Source organism: Hordeum vulgare, chromosome 6H (assembly GCF_904849725.1).
Source record: "Hordeum vulgare subsp. vulgare chromosome 6H, MorexV3_pseudomolecules_assembly, whole genome shotgun sequence".
NCBI classification, from domain to species: Eukaryota; Viridiplantae; Streptophyta; class Magnoliopsida; order Poales; family Poaceae; genus Hordeum; species Hordeum vulgare.
The window spans coordinates 365,463,335-365,482,581 of NC_058523.1; the positions used below are offsets into that span (position 1 = coordinate 365,463,335).

The 19,247-nt window shown below is 46.1% G+C and overlaps 1 protein-coding gene across 2 annotated transcripts; it reads right to left on the minus strand.

Annotated features, from left to right (window-relative positions):
- Positions 1–16,173: 16,173 nt before the first annotated feature.
- LOC123406103 (L-type lectin-domain containing receptor kinase IX.1-like) lies at positions 16,174–18,993 on the minus strand. 2 transcript variants are annotated; one of them, XM_045099593.1, is made up of 3 exons: positions 18,788–18,974; positions 16,918–17,068; positions 16,174–16,831 (listed from the first exon to the last, which is right to left on the minus strand). In XM_045099593.1, the coding sequence occupies exons 1-3, from the start codon at positions 18,881–18,883 to the stop codon at positions 16,725–16,727; spliced, it is 354 nt and encodes a 117-aa protein (XP_044955528.1). In that variant the 5' UTR covers positions 18,884–18,974; the 3' UTR covers positions 16,174–16,724. The 2 variants fall into 2 exon arrangements, with proteins under 2 accessions (XP_044955528.1, XP_044955527.1); XM_045099592.1 differs by lacking the exons at positions 16,174–16,831; positions 16,918–17,068 and adding an exon at positions 17,272–17,782 and having other exon boundaries at positions 18,788–18,993.
- Positions 18,994–19,247: the final 254 nt, after the last annotated feature.

Genomic DNA, 19,247 nt, shown 5'->3' on the forward strand with positions numbered 1-19,247 from the left:
CGGCCAAACCTTTAGGTTTTGAGGCTGCCTCCTCCCCTCCCTCCCTCCTATATATAGTGGGGTTTTAGGGCTGATTTGAGACAACTTTTGCCACGGCAGCCCGACCACATATCTCCACGGTTTTACCTCTAGATCGCGTTTCTGCGGAGCTCGGGCGGAGCCCTGCTGAGACAAGATCATCACCAACCTCCGGAGCGCCGTCACGCTGCCGGAGAACTCTTCTAACTCTCCGCCTTTCTTGCTGGATCAAGAAGGCCGAGATCATCATCGAGCTGTACGTGTGCTGAATGCGGAGGTGCCGTCCGTTCGGCACTAGATCGTGGGACTGATCGCGGGATAGTTCGCGGGTCGGATCGAGGGACGTGAGGACGTTCCACTACATCAACCGCGTTCACTAACGCTTCTGCTGTACGGTCTACAAGGGTACGTAGATCGGAAATCCCCTCTCGTAGATGGACATCACCATGATAGGTCTTCCTGCGCGTAGGAAAAATTTTATTTCCCATGCGACGTCCCCAACAGTGGCATCATGAGCTAGGTTCATGCGTTGATGTCTTCTCGAGTAGAACACAAAAGTTTTTGTGGGAACTGATGTGCGTTTTGCTACCCTCCTTAGTCTTTTCTTGATTCTGCGGTATTGTTGGATCGAAGCGGCTCGGACCGACATTACTCGTACGCTTATGAGAGACTGGTTTCATCGCTACGAGTAACTCTGTTGCTCAAAGATGACCAGCGAGTGTCGGTTTCTCCAACTTTAGTTGAATCGGATTTGACCGATGAGGTCCTTGGATGAGGTTAAATAGCAATTCATATATCTCCGTTGTGGTGTTTGCGTAAGTAAGATGCGATCCTACTAGATACCCATGGTCACCACGTAAAACATGCAACAACAATTAGAGGACGTCTAACTTGTTTTTGCAGGGTATGCTTGTGATGTGATATGGCCAACGATGTGATGTGATATATTGGATGTATAAGATGATCATGTTGTAATAGTTAATATCGACTTGCACGTCGATGGTACGGCAACCGGCAGGAGCCATAGGGTTGTTTTTAAACTAACGTTTGTGCTTGCAGATGCGTTTACTATTTTGCTAGGATGTAGCTTTAGTAGTAATAGCATGAGTAGCACGACAACCCCGATGGCGTCACGTTGATGGAGATCATGGTGTGACGCTGGTGACAAGAAGATCGTGCCGGTGCTTCGGTGATGGAGATCAAGAAGCACATGATGATGGCCATATCATGTCAATTATGAATTGCATGTGATGTTAATCCTTTTATGCACCTTATTTTGCTTAGAATGGCGGTAGCATTATGAGGTGATCTCTCACTAAAATTTCAAGACGAAATTGTGTTCTCCCCGACTGTGCACCGTTGCGACAGTTCTTTGTTTCGAGACACCACGTGATGATCGGGTGTGATACACTCAACGTTCACATACAACGGGTGCAAAATAGTTGCACACGCAGAACACTCGGGTTAAGCTTGACGAGCCTAGCATGTGCAGACATGGCCTCGGAACACATGAGACTGAAAGGTCAAGCATGAATCCTATAGTTGATATGATTAGCATAGAGATGCTTACCACTGAAACTATTATCGACTCACGTGATGATCGGACTTGAGATAGTGGATTTGGATCATGTACCACTCAAATGACTAGAGAGATGTACTTTTTGAGTGGGAGTTCTTAAGTAATATGATTAATTGAACTAATTGTCATGAACATAGTCTAATGGTCTTTGCGAATTACGATGTAGCTTGCGCTATAGCTCTACTGTTTTTTATATGTTCCTAGAGAAAATTTAGTTGAAAGTTGATAGTAGCAAACTTTGCAGACTGAGTCTGTAAAGCCGAGGATTATCCTCGTTGCTGCGCAGAAGGCTTATGTCCTTAATGCACCACTCGGTGTGCTGCACCTCGAGCGCCGTCTGTAGATGTTGTGAACATCCGACATACACGTTTCTGATGACTACACGATAGTTAAGTACAAAATACTTAGTGGCTTAGAGCAAGGTGCCGAAGACGTTTTGAAGCGTCACGGAACATAAGAGATGTTCTAAAGAGATGAAATTGTGATTTCATGCTTGTGCCCCTGTTAAGAGGTATGAGACCTCCGACAAGATTCTTTGTCCACGAAGTAGAGGAGAAAAGCTCAATCATTGAGCGTGTGCTCAGATTATCTGAGTACGACAATCGCTTGAATCAAGTGGGAGTTGATCTTCCAGATAAGATAGTGATGGTTCTCCAAAGTCACTGCCATCAAGATGTGAGAGCTTCGTGATGAACTATAACATATCAAGGATAGATACAATGATCCTTGAGCGATTCGCGATGTTTGACACTGCGAAAGTAGAAATCAAGAAGGAGCATCAATAGTTGATGGTTAGTAAAACCACTAAGTTTCGATAAAGGCAAGGGCTAGAAGGGATACTTCGTGAAATGGCAAAGCAGTTGCTGCACTAATGAAGAGACCCCAGATTAAACCCAAGCCTGGGACTAAGTTCTTCTGTTATGAGGGGAACGGTCACTAAGGCGGAGCAACTCTAGATACTTGGTAGATAAGAAGGCTGGCAAAAGTCGAAAGAAGTATATTTGATATACATGATGTTGATGTGTACTTTACTAGTACTCCTAGTAGCACGAGGGTATTGGATACCGGTTTGGTTGCTAAGTGATTAGTAACACGAAATGAAAGCTACGGCATAAACGGAGACTAGCTAAAGGCGAGGTGACGATACGTGTTGGAAGTGTTTCCAAGGTTGATATGATCAAACGTCGCACACTCCCTCTACCATCGGGATTGGTGTTAAACCTAAATAATTGTTATTTGGTGCTTGCGTTAAGCATGAACATGATTGGATCGTGTTTATTGCAATACGATTATTCATTTAAAGAGAATAATGGTAACTCTATTTGCTTGAATAATCACCTTCAATGGTTTATGGAATCTCGATCGTAGTGTTACACATGTTCATGATATTGGTGCCAAAAGATACGAGGTAATGATGATAGTACCACTTACTTGTGGCACTGCCGCTTGAGTCATGTTGGTATAAATTGCATGAAGAGGGTCCATGCTGATGGATCTTTATACTCACTTGATTTTGAATCACTAGTGACATGCAAATCATACCACATGAGCAAGGCCTTGTTTTCATTGAGATGAAACAAGATAGTAACTTGTTGGAAGTGATACATTTTGATGTATGCAGTCCAATGGGTGCTGAGGCACGCAGTGGATATCATTATGTTCTTACTTCAATGACGATTTGAGCAGATACAAGAGTATTTACTTAATGAATCACAAGTCTGAAATATTGAAAGGTTCAATTCTATTTCAGGAGAGAAGTTTGTCGTAACAAGAGGATAAACTGTCTACGACATGATCATAGAAATGAATATCTGAGTTACGAGTTTTGGTACGCAGTTAAGACAATGTGGAAATTGTTTCGTAGTTAATGCCACCTGGAACATCATAGTGTGATGATGTGTCTGAACGTCATAGCCACGCACTATTTGGTATGGTGCATGCTATGATGTCTCTTATCGAATTACCACTATCGTTTATGGGTTATGCATTAGAGACAACCGCATTCACTTTAAATAGGGCACCGCGTATTTCCGTTGAGATGACACAGTATAGACTCAGGTTTAGAGAAATCTAAACTGTCGTTTCTTGAAAGTTTGGGGCTTCGACATTTATGTGAAAAAGTTTCAGTCTGATAAGCTCGAACCCAAAGCGGATAAATGCATCTTCATAGGATATCCAAAACAGTTGGGTACATCTCCTATCTCAGATCCGAAAGCAAAGTGTTTGTTTCTAGAAACGGATCCTTTCTCGAGGAAAGGTTTCTCTCGAAAGAATTGAGTGGGAGGGTGGTAGAACTTGATGAGGTTATTGAACCATCACTTCAACCAGTGTGGAGCAGGGCGCAGGAAGTTGTTCCTGTGGCGCCTACACCAATTGAAATGAAAGCTGATGATGGTGATCATCGAGCATCGGATCAAGTTACTACAAGCCTCGTAGGTTGACAAGGTCGCGTACTACTGCAGAGTGGTACGGTAACCCTGTGTTGGAGGTCATGTTGTTGAGCAACAATGAACTTACGAGTTATGAAGAAAGCAATGGTGGGCCCGGATTCCGACAAATGGCTGGAAGCCATGAAATCCGAGAGAGGATCCATGTATGAAAACAAAGTGTAGACTTTGGAAGAACTACTCGATGGTCAGAGGACTATTGAGTAAAGATGGATCTTTAAAAGGAAGACAGACGATGATGGTGATAAGTCACTATTAAGAAAAGCTCGACTTGTCGCAAAGATGTTTCCGACAAGATCAAACAGTTGACTATGGTGAGACTTTCTCACTCGTAGCGATGCTAAAAGTCTGTTAGAATTATGTTAGTAGTTGCTGCATTATTTATGAAATATTGCACGTAGGATGTCAAAACATTGTTTCCTCGACGGTTTCCTTGAGCAAACATTGTATGTGATACAACCAGGAGGTTTTGTCGATCCTAAAGATACTAGCAAGTATGCAAGCTCCAGTGATCGTTCAATGGACTGGTGCAAGCATCTTGGAGTTGGAATATACACTTTGATGAGATGATCAAAGATTTTGGGTTTGTACAAGGTTTATGAGAAACTTGTATTTCCAAAGAAGTGAGTGGGAGCACTATAGAATTTCTGATAAGTATATGTGGTTGACATATTGTGGATCAGAAGTAATGTAGAATTTCGGTAAAGCATACAAGGTTGTTTGAAAGGAGTTTTCAAAGGAATACCTGGATTGAGCTACTTGAACGTTGAGCATCAAAGATCTATGGAGATAGATCGAAAGCGCTTAATGGAAGTTTCAACAAGATGCATGCCTTGACAAGTTTTTGAAGGAGTTCAAAATAGATCAGCAAAGAAGGAGTTCTTGGTTGCGTTGTAAGGTGTGAATTTGAGTAAGACTCAAAACCCGACCATGGCAGAATAAAGAGAATAGACGAAGGTCGTCTTCTATGCCTTAGCCGTAGACTCTAAAGTATGCCATGCTGAGTACCGCACTTGATGTGTGCCTTGCAGCAAGTCTGTACACAGAGTGATCCAGGATTGAATCACTGATCAGCGGTCAAAGTTATCCTTAATAACTAAATAGACTAAGGAATTTTTCTTGATTATGGAGGTGGTTAAAGAGTTCGTCGTAAAGGGTTACGTCGATGCAAGCTTTGACACTAATCCAAATAACTATGAGTAGTGAAACGGATTCGTATAGTAGAATAGATATTTGGAGCATTTCCGAATAGCACGTAGTAGCAGCATCTATAAGATGACATAAAGATTTGTAAAGAACGCACGGATCTGAAAGTTTCAGAACCGTTGACTAAAACCTCTCTCACGAACAAGACGTGACCAGACCCCAGAACTGTATGGGTGTTGGATTCGTTGAAATCACATGGTGATGTGAACTAGATTATTGACTCTAGTGCAAGTGGGAGACTGTTGGAAATATGCCCTAGAGGCAATAATAAATTAGTTATTATTATATTTCTTAGTTCATGATAATCGTTTATTATCCATGCTATAATTGTATTGATTGGAAACACAGTGCATGTGTGGATACATAGACAAAACACTGTCCCTAGTAAGCCTCTAATTGACTAGCTCGTTGATCAAAGATGGTCAAGGTTTCCTGGCCATAGGCAAGTGTTGTTACTTGATAACGGGATCACATCATTAGGAGAATCATGTGATGGACTAGACCCAAACTAATAGACGTAGCATGTTGATCGTGTCATTTTGTTGCTACTGTTTTCTGCGTGTCAAGTATTTGTTCCTATGACCATGAGATCATATAACTCACTAACACCGGAGGAATGCTTTGTGTGTATCAAACGTCGCAACGTAACTGGGTGACTATAAAGATGCTCTACAGGTATCTCCAAAGGTGTTCGTTGAGTTAGTATGGATCGAGACTGGGATTTGTCACTCCGTGTGACGGAGAGGTATCTCGGGGCCCACTCGGTAATACAACATCACACACAAGCCTTGCAAGCAATGTGACTTAGTTGCAGGATCTTGTATTACGGAACGAGTAAAGAGACTTGCCGGTAAACGAGATTGAAATAGGTATGCGGATACCGACGATCGAATCTCGGTCAAGTAACATACCGAAGGACAAAGGGAATGACATACGGGATTATATGAATCCTTGGCACTGCGGTTCAAACGATAAGATATTCGTAGAATATGTAGGATCCATTATGGGCATCCAGGTCCCGCTATTGGATATTAACCGAGGAGTCTCTCGGGTCATGTCTACATAGTTCTCGAACCCGCAGGGTCTGCACACCTAAGGTTCGATGTGTTTTATGCGTATTAGAGTTATATGGTTGGTTACCGAATGTTGCTCGGAGTCCCGGATGAGATCACGGACGAAACGAGGGTTTCCGGAATGGTCCGGAAACGAAGATTGATATATAGGATGACCTCATTTGGTTACCGGTAGGTTTTCGTGCATTACCGGAAAAGTTTCAGGCTCATCGGTAGTGTACTGGGAGTGCCAGGAGGGGTGCCAGGGACCATCAGGAGGGGTGTCACGCCCCAAGGGGTCTCATGGGCTATGGGAAGAGATAAACCAGCCCCTAGTGGGCTGGAATAAGTTCCCACTAAGGCCCATAAGGTTTGAGAAGAAAAAACACAAGGTGGAAAGAGTTTCCAAGTGGGAAGGTGGAATCCTACTCCAAGTAGGATTGGAGTAGGACTCCTCCACATTCAATTTCGGCCAAACCTTTAGGTTTTGAGGCTGCCTCCTCCCCTCCCTCCCTCCTATATATAGTGGGGTTTTAGGGCTGATTTGAGACAACTTTTGCCACGGCAGCCCGACCACATATCTCCACGGTTTTACCTCTAGATCGCGTTTCTGCGGAGCTCGGGCGGAGCCCTGCTGAGACAAGATCATCACCAACCTCCGGAGCACTGTCACGCTGCCGGAGAACTCTTTCTTGCTTGCTGGATCAAGAAGGCCGAGATCATCGTCGAGCTGTACGTGTGCTGAATGCGGAGGTGCCGTCCGTTCGGCACTAGATCGTGGGACTGATCGCGGGATAGTTCGCGGGTCGGATCGAGGGACGTGAGGACGTTCCACTACATCAATCGCGTTCACTAACGCTTCTGCTGTACGGTCTACAAGGGTACGTAGATCGGAAATCCCCTCTCGTAGATGGACATCACCATGATAGGTCTTCGTGCGCGTAGGAAAATTTTTGTTTCCCATGCGACGTCCCCAACATAGATCCTATCTCGGACTTCATCGCCTCCAGCCATTTGTTGGAATCCAGGCCCACCATTGCTTCTTCATAATTTGCAGCTTCATTGTTGTCCAACAACATGATTGATAAGACAGGATTATCGTACCACTCAGGAGCAGTACGTGAGCTTGTCGACCTACGAGGTACGATAGCAACTTGATCCGAAGCTTTATGATCATCATCATTAGCTTCCTCCTCAACCGGCCTCGCTTCGATAGAGATTTCCCCCTGCCCCGCGCCACCATCTAGAGGGAGTAGAGGTTCTACAACCTCATCAAGTTCTATCTTCCTCCCACTAAATTCTTTCGAGAGAAACTCCTTCTCAAGAAAAGCTTCGCTCTTAGCAACAAACACTTTGCCCTCGGATCTGAGATAGAAGTTGTACCCAACTATCTCCTTTGGGTAACCTATGAAGACGCACTTTTTCGCTTTGGGTTCCAGCTTTTCAGGCTGAAGCTTTTTGACATAAGCATCACATCCCCAAACTTTAAGAAACGACAACTTTGGCCTATTGCCGTACCACAGCTCGTATGGTGTCGTCTCAACGGATTTTGACGGTGCCCTATTTAAAGTGAATGCAGCTGTCTCTAATGCATAACCCCAAAACGATAATGGCAAATCGGTAAGAGACATCATAGATCGCACCATATCTAACAAAGTACGATTACGATGTTCGGACACCCCATTACGCTATGGTGTTCCAGGCTGTCTTAACTGTGAAACGATTCCACATTGTCTCAAGTGAGCACCAATCTCGAAACTCAGATATTCACCCCCACGATCAGAAGGTAGGAACTTGATCTTCTTGTTACGATGATTTTCAACTTCACTCTGAAATTGCTTGAACTTCTCAAACATTTCAGACTTGTGCTTCATCAAGTAGATATATCCATAGCTACTTAAATCGTCAGTGAAGATGAGAAAATAACGATATCCGTCGGGCGCCTCCACACTCATTGGACCGCACACATCGGTATGTATGATCTCCAACAAGTCACTTGCATGCTCCATTGTCCCAGTGAACGGAGTCTTAGTCATCTTGCACATGAGTCATGGTTCGCACGTGTCAAGTGATTCAAAATCAAGTGACTCCAAAAGCCCATCAGAATGGAGCTTCTTCATGCGCTTTACACCAATATATCCTAAGCGGCAGTGCCACAAAAACGTGGCGCTATCATTGTTAACTCTACATCATTTGGTCTCACTGTTATGTATATGTGTGTCATTACAATCAAGATTCAATATGAACAATCGTCTCACATTGGATGCATGACCATAAAAGATATTACTCATAGAAATAGAACAACCATTATTATCTGACTTAAACGAGTAACTGTCTCGCAATAAACAAGATCCAGATATAATGTTCATGCTTAACGCAGGCACTAAATAACAATTATTTAAGTTCATAACTAATCCTGATGGTAACTGAAGTGAGACTGTGCCGACGGCGATTACATCAACCTTGGAACCATTTCCCACGCGCATCATTACTTCATCCTTCGTCAGCCTTCGTTTATTCCGCAGTTCCTGCTTCAAGTTGCAAATATGAGCAACAGAACCGGTATCAAATACCCATGCACTACTATGAGAGTTGGTTAAGTACACATCAATAACATGTATATCACATATACCTGATCTTTCTTTGGCCGCCTTCTTATTAGCCAAATACTTGGGGCAGTTGCGCTTCCAGTGACCCATCCCCTTGCAATAATAACACTCTATTTTCGGCTTAGTTCCAGCATTGGGTTTCTTCATCAGATAGGCAACAAGTTTGTCGCTCTTCTTGGAGTTACCCTTCTTGCCTTTATAGTTTCTCTTGAAACCAATGGTATTATTGACCATCAACACTTGATGCTCTTTCCGAAGTTCTGAGTCTGCAACTTTCAGCATCGGGAATAACTCGCCGGTGACTTGTTCATCCCTTGCATGTTATAGTTCAACACAAAGCTCTTATAGCTAGGTTGCAGTGATTGAAAAATTATGTCAGTGATAGCCTCTTGCGGGAGTTCAATCCCCAGCTCAGCTAGACGTTTTGAGTACCCAAACATTTTGAGCACATGTTCACTGACTGACGAATTCTCCTCCATCTTGCAAGCATAGAATTTATCGGAGGTCTCATACCTCTCGATCCGGGCGTTCTTCTGAAAGATAAACTTCAACTCCTGGAACATCTCATATGCTCCATGATGCTCAAAACGTCGTTGAAGTCTCGGTTCTAAGCCGTACAAAACTGCACATTGAACTACTGAGCAGTCCTCCTTACGCGATTGCCAAGCGTTCAAAACATCTTGGTCAGACGTAGCGGGTGGTTCATCTCCTAGTGTAGCATCAAGGACATAATTCTTTTTCCCAGCTTGTAGGATGAGCCTAAGATTACGTGCCCAATCTATAAAGTTGCTTCCATCATATTTCAACTTAGCTTTCTCTAGGAACGTATTGAAATTCAGGGTTGCTACTGCGTAAGCCGTTGATCTACAACATAAAATATTGCAAAGTGGACTTAGACTATGTTCAAGATAATAGAGTTTAATTAATAAAATTACCAATAAAGTCCCACTCAAAAAATACACCCCTCTAGTCATTTGAGTGGTGCATGATCAAAATCCACTAACTCAAGTCCGATCATCACGTGAGTTGAGTATAGTTTTAGTGATAAACATCTCTATGCTAATCATATCAACCATACAATTCATGCTCGACCTTTCGGTCTCTTGTGTTCCGAGGCCATGTCTGCACATGCTAGGCTCGTCAAGTTTAACCCGAGTGTTCCGCGTGTGCAACTGTTTTGCACCCGTTGTATGTGAACGTTGAGTCGATCCCACCCGATCATCACGTGGTGTCTCGAAACGATGCATTGTCACAACAGTGCACAGTTGGGGAGAACGCAATTTCATCTTGAAATTTTAGTGAGAGATCACCTTATAATGCTACCGTCGTTCTAAGCAAAATAAGGTGCATAAGGATTAACATCACATAAAATTCATAAGTTACATGATATGGCCATCATCTTGTGCTTCTTGATCTCCATCACCAAAGCACCGACATGATCTTCTTGTCACTGGCGCCACACCATGATCTCCATCATCGTGCCACCATTGAGGTTGTCGTGCTATCTATGCTATTACTACTAAAGCTACAACCTAGCAATATAGTAAACGCATCTGCAAACACAAACGTTAGTTTAAAGACAACCCTATGGCTCATGTTGGTTGCCGTAGCATCGACGTGCAAGTTGATATTAACTATTACAACATGATCATCTCATACATCCAACATATCACATCACGTCATTGGCCATATCATATCACAAGCATACCCTGCAAAAACAAGTTAGACGTCCTCTAATTTGTTGTTGCATGTTTTACGTGGCTCCTATGGGTATCTAGTATGATCGTATCTTACTTACGCAAAAAACCACAACGGAGATGTGCAAATTGCTATTTAACCTCTCTCCAAGGACCGCGTCGGTCAAAACCAATTCAACTAAAGTTGAAGAAACAGGCACCCGCCAGTCATCTTTATGCAAAAAGTTGCATGTTAGTCGATGAAACCAGTCTCTCGTAAGCGTACGAGTAATGTCGCCCTGGGTCGCTTCAATCCAACAATACCGCCGAATCGAGAAAAGACTAAGGAGGGCAGCAAATAGAACATCAACGCCCAAAAAACCTTTTGTGTTCTATTCAAGATAACATCTACGCATGAACCTAGCTCGTGATGCCACAGTTGGGGAACGTTGCATGGGAAACAAAAAAATTCCTACGCACACGAAGACCTATCATGGTGATGTCCATCCACGAGAGGTGATTAGATCTACGTACCCTTGTAGATCGCTAAGCGGGAAGAGTTAAGAAACGCAGTTGATGTAGTGGTACAACTTCGTGATTCAAATCATCGTCGTCCCATGATCCATTGCGATCTAGCGCCGAACGGACGACACCTCCGCGTTCAGCACACGTACAGCTCGATGACCATCTCGGCCTTCTTGATCCAGCAAGAGAGACGGAGAAGTAGACGAGTTCTCCGGCAGCGTGACAGCGCTCCGGTGGTGGTGATGATCTACTCCTGCAAGGCTCCGCCCGAGCTCCGTAGAAATCTGATCTAGAGGTAAAACTATGTGGTATAGGTTTGAGTTGCACGTGGCAAAGTTGTGTCTCAATAACCCTAAAACCACCAGTATATATAGGAGGAGGGGAGGGGCTAGCCTTGGGGCTCAAGGACCCCAAGGGTGCGCCGGCCGAAGGGAGAGGATGACTCCTTCTCCAATTCGGTTTGGGGAAGGAGGAATCCTCCTCTTCCTTCCCACCTCCCCCTTTCCTTTTCTTCTTCTTTTCCTTTGGTATTTTCCCTTGTGGCACCATGGCCCTATTGGGCTGGCCTCACCAGCTCACTAAGGGCTGGTGCGCCACCCTAGGGACACTCGGCTCACTCCTGGGTGGGTGGGCCCCTCCCGATGAATACCCAGAACCCATTCGTCACTCCCGGTACACTGTCGGAAATGCCCGAGACCTTTCGGTGACCAAATGAAACCATCCTATATATCAATCTTCGTTTCCGGACCATTCCAAAAACCCTCGTGACGTCCATGATCTCATCCGGGACTCCGAACAACATTCGGTAACCACACATATACCTCAACTATACTAAAACAGCATCGAACCTTAAGTGTGCAGACCTTGCGGGTTCGAGAACTATGTAGACATGACCCGAGACACTCCTCGGTCAATATCCAATAGCGAGACCTGGATGCCCATATTGGAACCTACATATTCTCCGAAGATCTTATCGGTTTAACCTTAGTGCCAAGGATTCATATAATCCCGTATATCATTCCCTTTATCCTTCGGTATGTTACTTGCCCGACATTCGATCGTCAGTATCCGCATACCTATTTCAATCTCGTTACCGGGAAGTCTCTTTACTTGTTCCATAATACAAGATCCCGTGACTTACACTTAGTCACATTGCTTGCAAGGCTTATTTTTTATGTTGTATTACCGAGTGGGCCCCGAGATACCTCTCCGTCACACGGAGTGACAAATCCCAGTCTTGATCCATGCTAACTCAACACACACCTTCGGAGATACCTATAGAGCACCTTTATAGCCACCCAGTTATGTTGTGATGTTTGATACACACAAGGTATTCCTACGGTGTCAGTGAGTTATATGATCTCATGGTCATAGGAATAAATACTTGACACGTAGAAAACAATAGCAACAAAATGGCACGATCACATGCTACGTTTATAGTTTGGGTCTAGTCCATCACATGATTCTCCTAATGAAGTGATCCAGTTATCAAGTGACAACACTTGCATATAGTCAAAAAACCTTGACTATCCTTGATCAACTGGTTAGCCAACTAGAGGCTTCCTAGGGACATTGTTTTGTCTATGTATCCACACATGTATCTATGTTTTCATTCAATACAATTATAGCATGGATAATAAACGATTATCTTGAAACAGGAAATATAATAATAACTATTTTATCACTACCTCTAGGGCATATTTCTAACAGCTCGAGTGCGAAGGCGGAGTACCGCGCGGTAGCCAACGCGGTGGCGGAGTCGTGTTGGCTTCGGCAGCTCGTGCAGGAAATCGGGCGGCCTCCGGACCGCGCCACAATCGTCGAATGCGACAACGTCTCGACAAGTATCTCTCCACCAACCCAGTACAACACCAATGTACCAAACACGTGGAGATCGACCTTCACTTCGTGTGCGATCGTATTGCCTTCGGAGATTTTCGTGTTCTGCACATTCCCTCGACATCCAAGTTCATCGATATCTTCACCAAAGGCCTTCCAATCAGCGTATTCATGGAGTTCAGGACCAACCTCAACGTTGTGGAGGACCCTGTTGTGGCTGCGGGGGCTGTTGCAAGATGCCTACAAGACGTACCTGACCGAGTCACCCGGGCTGGCCAACGGGCCGTGCACGCCTAGTGTGAGTCGTGCATGTGTTACGCACGATCTCCACCTCTAGTGCTTGTAGTTGTTGTACTCAGTGTTTATATATGTAACCCTGTATCATCAGTAATAAACATGGTGTAAATCTCCTTTCTTCAGTTTCAACACTTAGGAGTTGTAGGTGTCAAAAAAGTAGTACTCTCATGTGTTAGCACTTAGCAGCATCGATTAGTAACCCTAAATTCTAGAAAGGCTTTCGCTCTGTTTTATAGATAAAGCAAACCGCCAGAGCACAACATAAAACATAATTTCAACCCCCCCCCCCACACACACACACAAAGTAGCACACGACAGAAATACGGGATTCTGCTGAGGGCACAGCACAACAAGCCCTAAAAACACACACGCCCAGACCCAACACAGGGTGGGGCAGCCAAAACAGGCTAATCCGGCTCGGGAGGAGGCGGCGGAAGTGGGGGCGCCAGGCGAAGCACCATCTATCGAATGTCGGTGATGATGGAATTGATGGGTCCCGGTCAGAACAGCAGTTAAGCGCCTGCCAAAGCTGCAAGGAACAACACATTTTAAAGACATCGTCAGTGGCACGGCAAAGGGGGACACGCTGAATCACAAGCTTGTTGCGGACCGTCCAAAGCGTCCACACGTGCACCCCAATGGTCAACCACCTAATGTGGCGGGACGATGGGGGAACAGACTGGATTTACGCGAAGAGGTAGGGGACGTTGGTATGGCACCAGTGTCCGCCAACGGCTTCGCGAAAAAAACTCCAAAAGAATTGGGTTGTAACACATGCAAAAAAGATGTGGTTCGAGTCCTCCACCATATCGCAGAAGGGGCACATCCCGTCCCCAGGACCATTACGTTTGAGCACCTCCACACCAGAAGGTGTTTCGAGGGGGCACATCCTGTCCCCAGGACACTAATTCGTGATTCCGCAAGTTTTTCGTCAAGAATCTCACGAGCCCGAATAGCCTCAATCTGTTCTAAGGGGGTCCACCTTCCCCTTGAAAACTATCGCAGAGTTGGTCGCAACCTTAGCAAGCAGGCCAAGTGGAACTGACTCAAGGGCGAAGAACGAGCACCAGGCTGAAGATGCAGGGATCACAGGAGTACATGTCTCGAGGTTCCGGACCGTGGCCCGGAGCTCTGCCCGCTCGGCTATGGACGGCGTCGGCCGGTCCGCCGAGCGAGCAGCGTCGATCCTGCCGCTATGCCTGGAGGTGGTCACCGGAGTCGACGCCGACCGCGCCCGTCTGGAGAACGCAGCAGACCGACGGAGGTCGGGGTGGGCGGCACACGGAATGGCCACCTCCTCGGTCCCCACAGTGGACCAGGCCTGAAGTGAAGTAGGGGTTGGGTCAGGTGGCGGGGTGCTGAGCAGCGCGGGAGCAGGCGGTGGAGTCAGGAGGCAGCCCTGGTCCGGGTCCATGGCCGGGAGGGGCCCCACGGTTTCCGGGAGGCCCGAAGACAGGTCCGGGGATGGCACGCCCGGGTCCAGGGTCGGGAGCGGCACAACGGTTTCCGGGAGGCCCGAAGACAGGGCCGGGGCAGGCAACATGGGGCTGGATAGCGCAGGAGGCAAAGACAGGGCTGGCGTGATGGAGGCCGGACTGGAAGTGGCTCTCGGCAAAGCAGGACTGGGGACCTCCGGAGCAGGGGACGACAGGCGGGCGCGGAGCCAGCGAGGGTTGAAGAAGGGCTAAGCTGCGCGGCTGACGAGGCCGCCGGTGTCGGCTGCGCGAGGAGGGCCGGAGATGCGACCACCCCGCACCCCCTAAAGAGAGCCGAGGACGAGGGAGAGCGGGGGAGTCCGGGTGCGCCATCTCCAAGCTCACCGCAAAGAGTTCGCTACCAGATGACAGCGAGGGGCTCGGGGCAATGAAGGTGGCCACAGACGGAGAAGGGACAGCGACAACGAGGGAGTGGGGCGGTGCGGCTGCCCTTGTGGTCCCGCACCAAGCAGTGCTCCTACAGGAGAGAGGAGGGTCCCGCGAAGGCGAGCGGCTGCGGTCGGAGTAGCCGTCTTCCTCATCGTGGTCTGAGCGGTGGCAACGGCGACAACCATAGTGGTCGCCATTTCCCCATGACAGCCCCCAAAGTGGCCATCATCAGAGTAGCGGGGGCGGCAATGTGGTTTGGCGGCTCGGGGGAGATCTTGAGGTCGAAGCACTGGTTGTTGAAGTAGACGCGGACCGTCGAACGGAGCCTGTCGGAGTCGAGGCACTTGGTCCTGACGCGGACCTCTACCTCCTTTCGGAGGGAGAGCTGGTCCACAACCACGACCTTGTCGAGGAGCCGGGACATGTTCCGGATGACCCGCTCAGAACGGGCGATGTCCGGGAGGCCCGGGGTGAGCATCCAGGCTGTGTCGAGGGAGGCGACGGCCTTCGGGTCGGCCATCGGCTCGGCGATATTGATGGAGTTTTTGTCCAAAAATACCACTAGCCGAATATTATTGTCAAAAAAGACTACATGCGGTATGAAATGCGAGAAAAGACCCTCATTTTTCGTGGCGGCAGGCGCGCCACGTGACGCGTGGCACCTGTCGCCACGGGCCGAGGCGGCTGGGCCCGCCGCCACCCGGCGAGGCGGCCAGCCGGGCAGGTGGCACCTGCCGCCACCACTCCAGGCGGCAGGCTGCCATGCTCTCGTACATGCATGCCTCAAGAGCTGGCTGCCATGCCTGAAGCGCTGGCTGTCCATGCACGGCCATGCATGCTGCCATGCACAGCATCCCGCTGGCCGCCTGGAGTGGTGGCGGCAGATGTCACCTGCCCGGCCGGCCGCCTCGTCGGGTGGCGGCGCGGCCCAGCCGCCTCGGCCCGTGGCGGCAGGTGTCACGCGTCACCTGGCGCGCCTGCCGCCACAAAAAATGAGGGTCTTTTCTCGCATTTCATACCGCATGTGGTCTTTTTTAACAATAACATTTGGCTAGTGGTCTTTTTAAACAAAAATTCATATTGATGATCAGCTTGTTGAGGGTCAACGTGATCTCGTCACTCGGAGTGCATAGACCAAAGCTCGCAGCGTCGGGGAAGAGCATCATGAACTGGTGGCTCGCAGTGGGAGACACCTGCCAGTCCCACGGGCAGCGGCTGGTTTCACTTCTTCTATTATCTATGCCTAATGTACATACTCAATATGAGGGATAAACTCAACCTGCTGTAACATGAGGTCGTAGCTCATTGTAAACCACTCTAGCAAGCATGACTTGCTCTCACTTGGTTGCTCTAATGTATGATGTTCCGATTGAATGCAACTTATAGGTTACTTCTCTTATGTTCATGCGTTCCCTTGGGATATGACACGTACAGGAAAGAGCGACTTGCATCAGTTGCATGAGTGATAACAGGCATCCATATGCCGCATTTTCTGTTCCAGTGTTCGCTTGGATATAGCTGTTACATTCTCCAAGCAAGCATGCATCAATAATATGTAGTATCTTATCTTTATAGTTCCTCTCCACAAAGTTGACCATGTTGAATTCATTCTCAAACATAGGGTCTGTCGGTTTTTTTACCAGTGAGCATCTCCAGGTGTACTATTTCGAAACTGTAAACGTCCCCATGGATTGATGCATGGACACTTTGAGCATACTCTGTGAAGAGATAAAATTGGTAATTCATATACACTATAAATAATAGATGGCCATCCAAAAACGAAAAGTGCGAGAATTTAATGTACCTGGAGCTTTGTACCCTATTGTTCCCTTCAGCCCAGTTGAGGTGACTAAGCCTGAATGTTCGATGAACCTTGCAATGCCGAAGTCTCCCAAATAAGCATTCATATCATCGTCAAGAAGGATGTTAGTTGGCTTCAGATCACAATGTACAATCTGCCTTTCACAATCGTTGTGTAAATAAGCCAATGCATCGGCTATATTGGTAGCTATGCTTGGTCTTTGAGCTAAGCTGAAACATTTCGAAGAACTACCAGAATATGTATTATGTAACCATGTGTCCAAATTCCTGTTGGGCATGAATTCGTAAATCAGAGCTTTGAAAGCGTCACCATTACTGTTTATTGTCGAACATGCAGTGAGGATAGGTACAAGGTCCCGGTGCTGAATTCTATTCAAAATCTCGTATTCTGTTACAAAACTTATGTCTGCACATTTCATATCAAGGTCAAAAACCTTAATAGCCACTCGTATTTTAGCTTAAATTAACTTTCCTCTATACACTGAACCATAACCTCCTCTTCCTACAAGGTTTAACTCTGAGAACTTCCCTGTAGCTAGAGCTAGATCATTGTAAGCAACTCTAGGGAATTTCTTGTCAAAGGAAAGCAAAATTGAATATGTTCCTCTTGTCGTGCTCTTCCCAAAGAATATAATGTAAGCCAGCATTACAAGTGACGTGAATCCAAATAATGGAATCAGCGCTCTGACCAAATAGTATTGTGCCTCTAACCTCCAAGAAACAACACGACACATGGGCACGTGGACCCACCACGCCTCCACATAGCTCCCAATTACCCTCAAGTGAAACAGCTGTAGCAATCCGTCTCCAGGAATTTGAGGCCCCGGTGCAAAATGCAAAAGGAGGCCCTAAATTGATAAATTCATATACCTTCAATAACGTCTTTAGGCATCAGAATATTTTCTATTTCTAGAAGACAAATTGCTTCAATGAATATGAACCCTCTCCTCAGCCTTGCCCTCCTAAATCTTACTCCCTCCGTTCTTAAATATAAGTTTTTTTAGAGATTCTAGTAGAAGACTACATAGGAAGCAAAATGAGTGAATCTACATCCTAAAATGTGTCTATATATATATATGTATGTAGTCTCCTAATGAAATCTTTAAAATGACTTATATTTTGAAACGGAGAGAGTAGAAATTATCATAAGTGACTCAACTACAGGAGAGAGAAAATATATCCAACAAATAAACCTTGAACAAAATGATGGATCACACCAAGAATAACATACAAAAATAGGCCTACAGGTATACTGCGTGCGTAGATGAAAAATTCTGAATTGTGCACCTGAACCAAGTGTATGCGTGGATCACAAAATTCACATTTAATTGCTCTCCTTGATATAGCATATAAGTGGAGCACACTTGATTTAACAATGAGAGTGGATTTTCAGCTCCTGGGTGCCTAGGCACCCTCTATGAACAGTAAAATCAAAAAAAATATAAAATAAAATAAGAAAAATCTGAAACTTTGCAGCATCAAAGATGATGAAAGTTTGTAGGTGTTTGCAAGTTTTCATGCCAAAAAACTATTCGAGGAGCTCTACACACGGAAAATATTTCAATGCTTGAAGCTTTGAGCACTTTTTAGCTGTAATCTGAAACTTGTTTGTACATCTTTCTCTACATGATATTTTGACATGAAAACTTATAGGAACCTACAAAGTTTGATCATTGTTGATGCTGCAAAGTTTCAGATTTTTTTAATTTTATTTTCTTTTTTTTGATTTTACTGTTCATAGAGGGTGCCTAGGCACCCGGGAGCTATCACACCTTTCTTTTAACAATACAATAATAAAATCGAAGTATTTGCATGGATCTCAAAATTATGTATGGACATGTATTAGGACTCACTAGATGAGGAGCGGAGAGCTCTGGCCTGCCCAAGCGATTGGTGAGTCGACGCATGCCAAGGAGTGTGACAGCGTGAGGACTCAAGACACACGGCATGGCTCGAGGCTCTCGAGCAGTCTGAGGAACAGTGGATTAGGAGACGGCAGAGGCAGGCCAGGCGGCGCCCCTGCAGTAGAGAGATTGGTTAGGAGAAGGGACGCTTTTATTAGGGCTCAGGGACTTGCGTAGACGAACAGCCGAATGGGTGTCTTTTTTTGTCGTGCAATTCTCAGCCTAATGACACAGGCCTGCTAATGACACAGCGAGTCAGGGGCCCCAAATTTTTTTGGGGCCCTGTGCCGACACGCCGGTCGCACATGCTTGTCGACGGCCCTGTGTAGCATTTCCAAATACTCCATTCCTTGGTAATTCTCCTTCCAGATTATTACATGAAAGGTCAAGATTGACAAGGTCCTCTAGT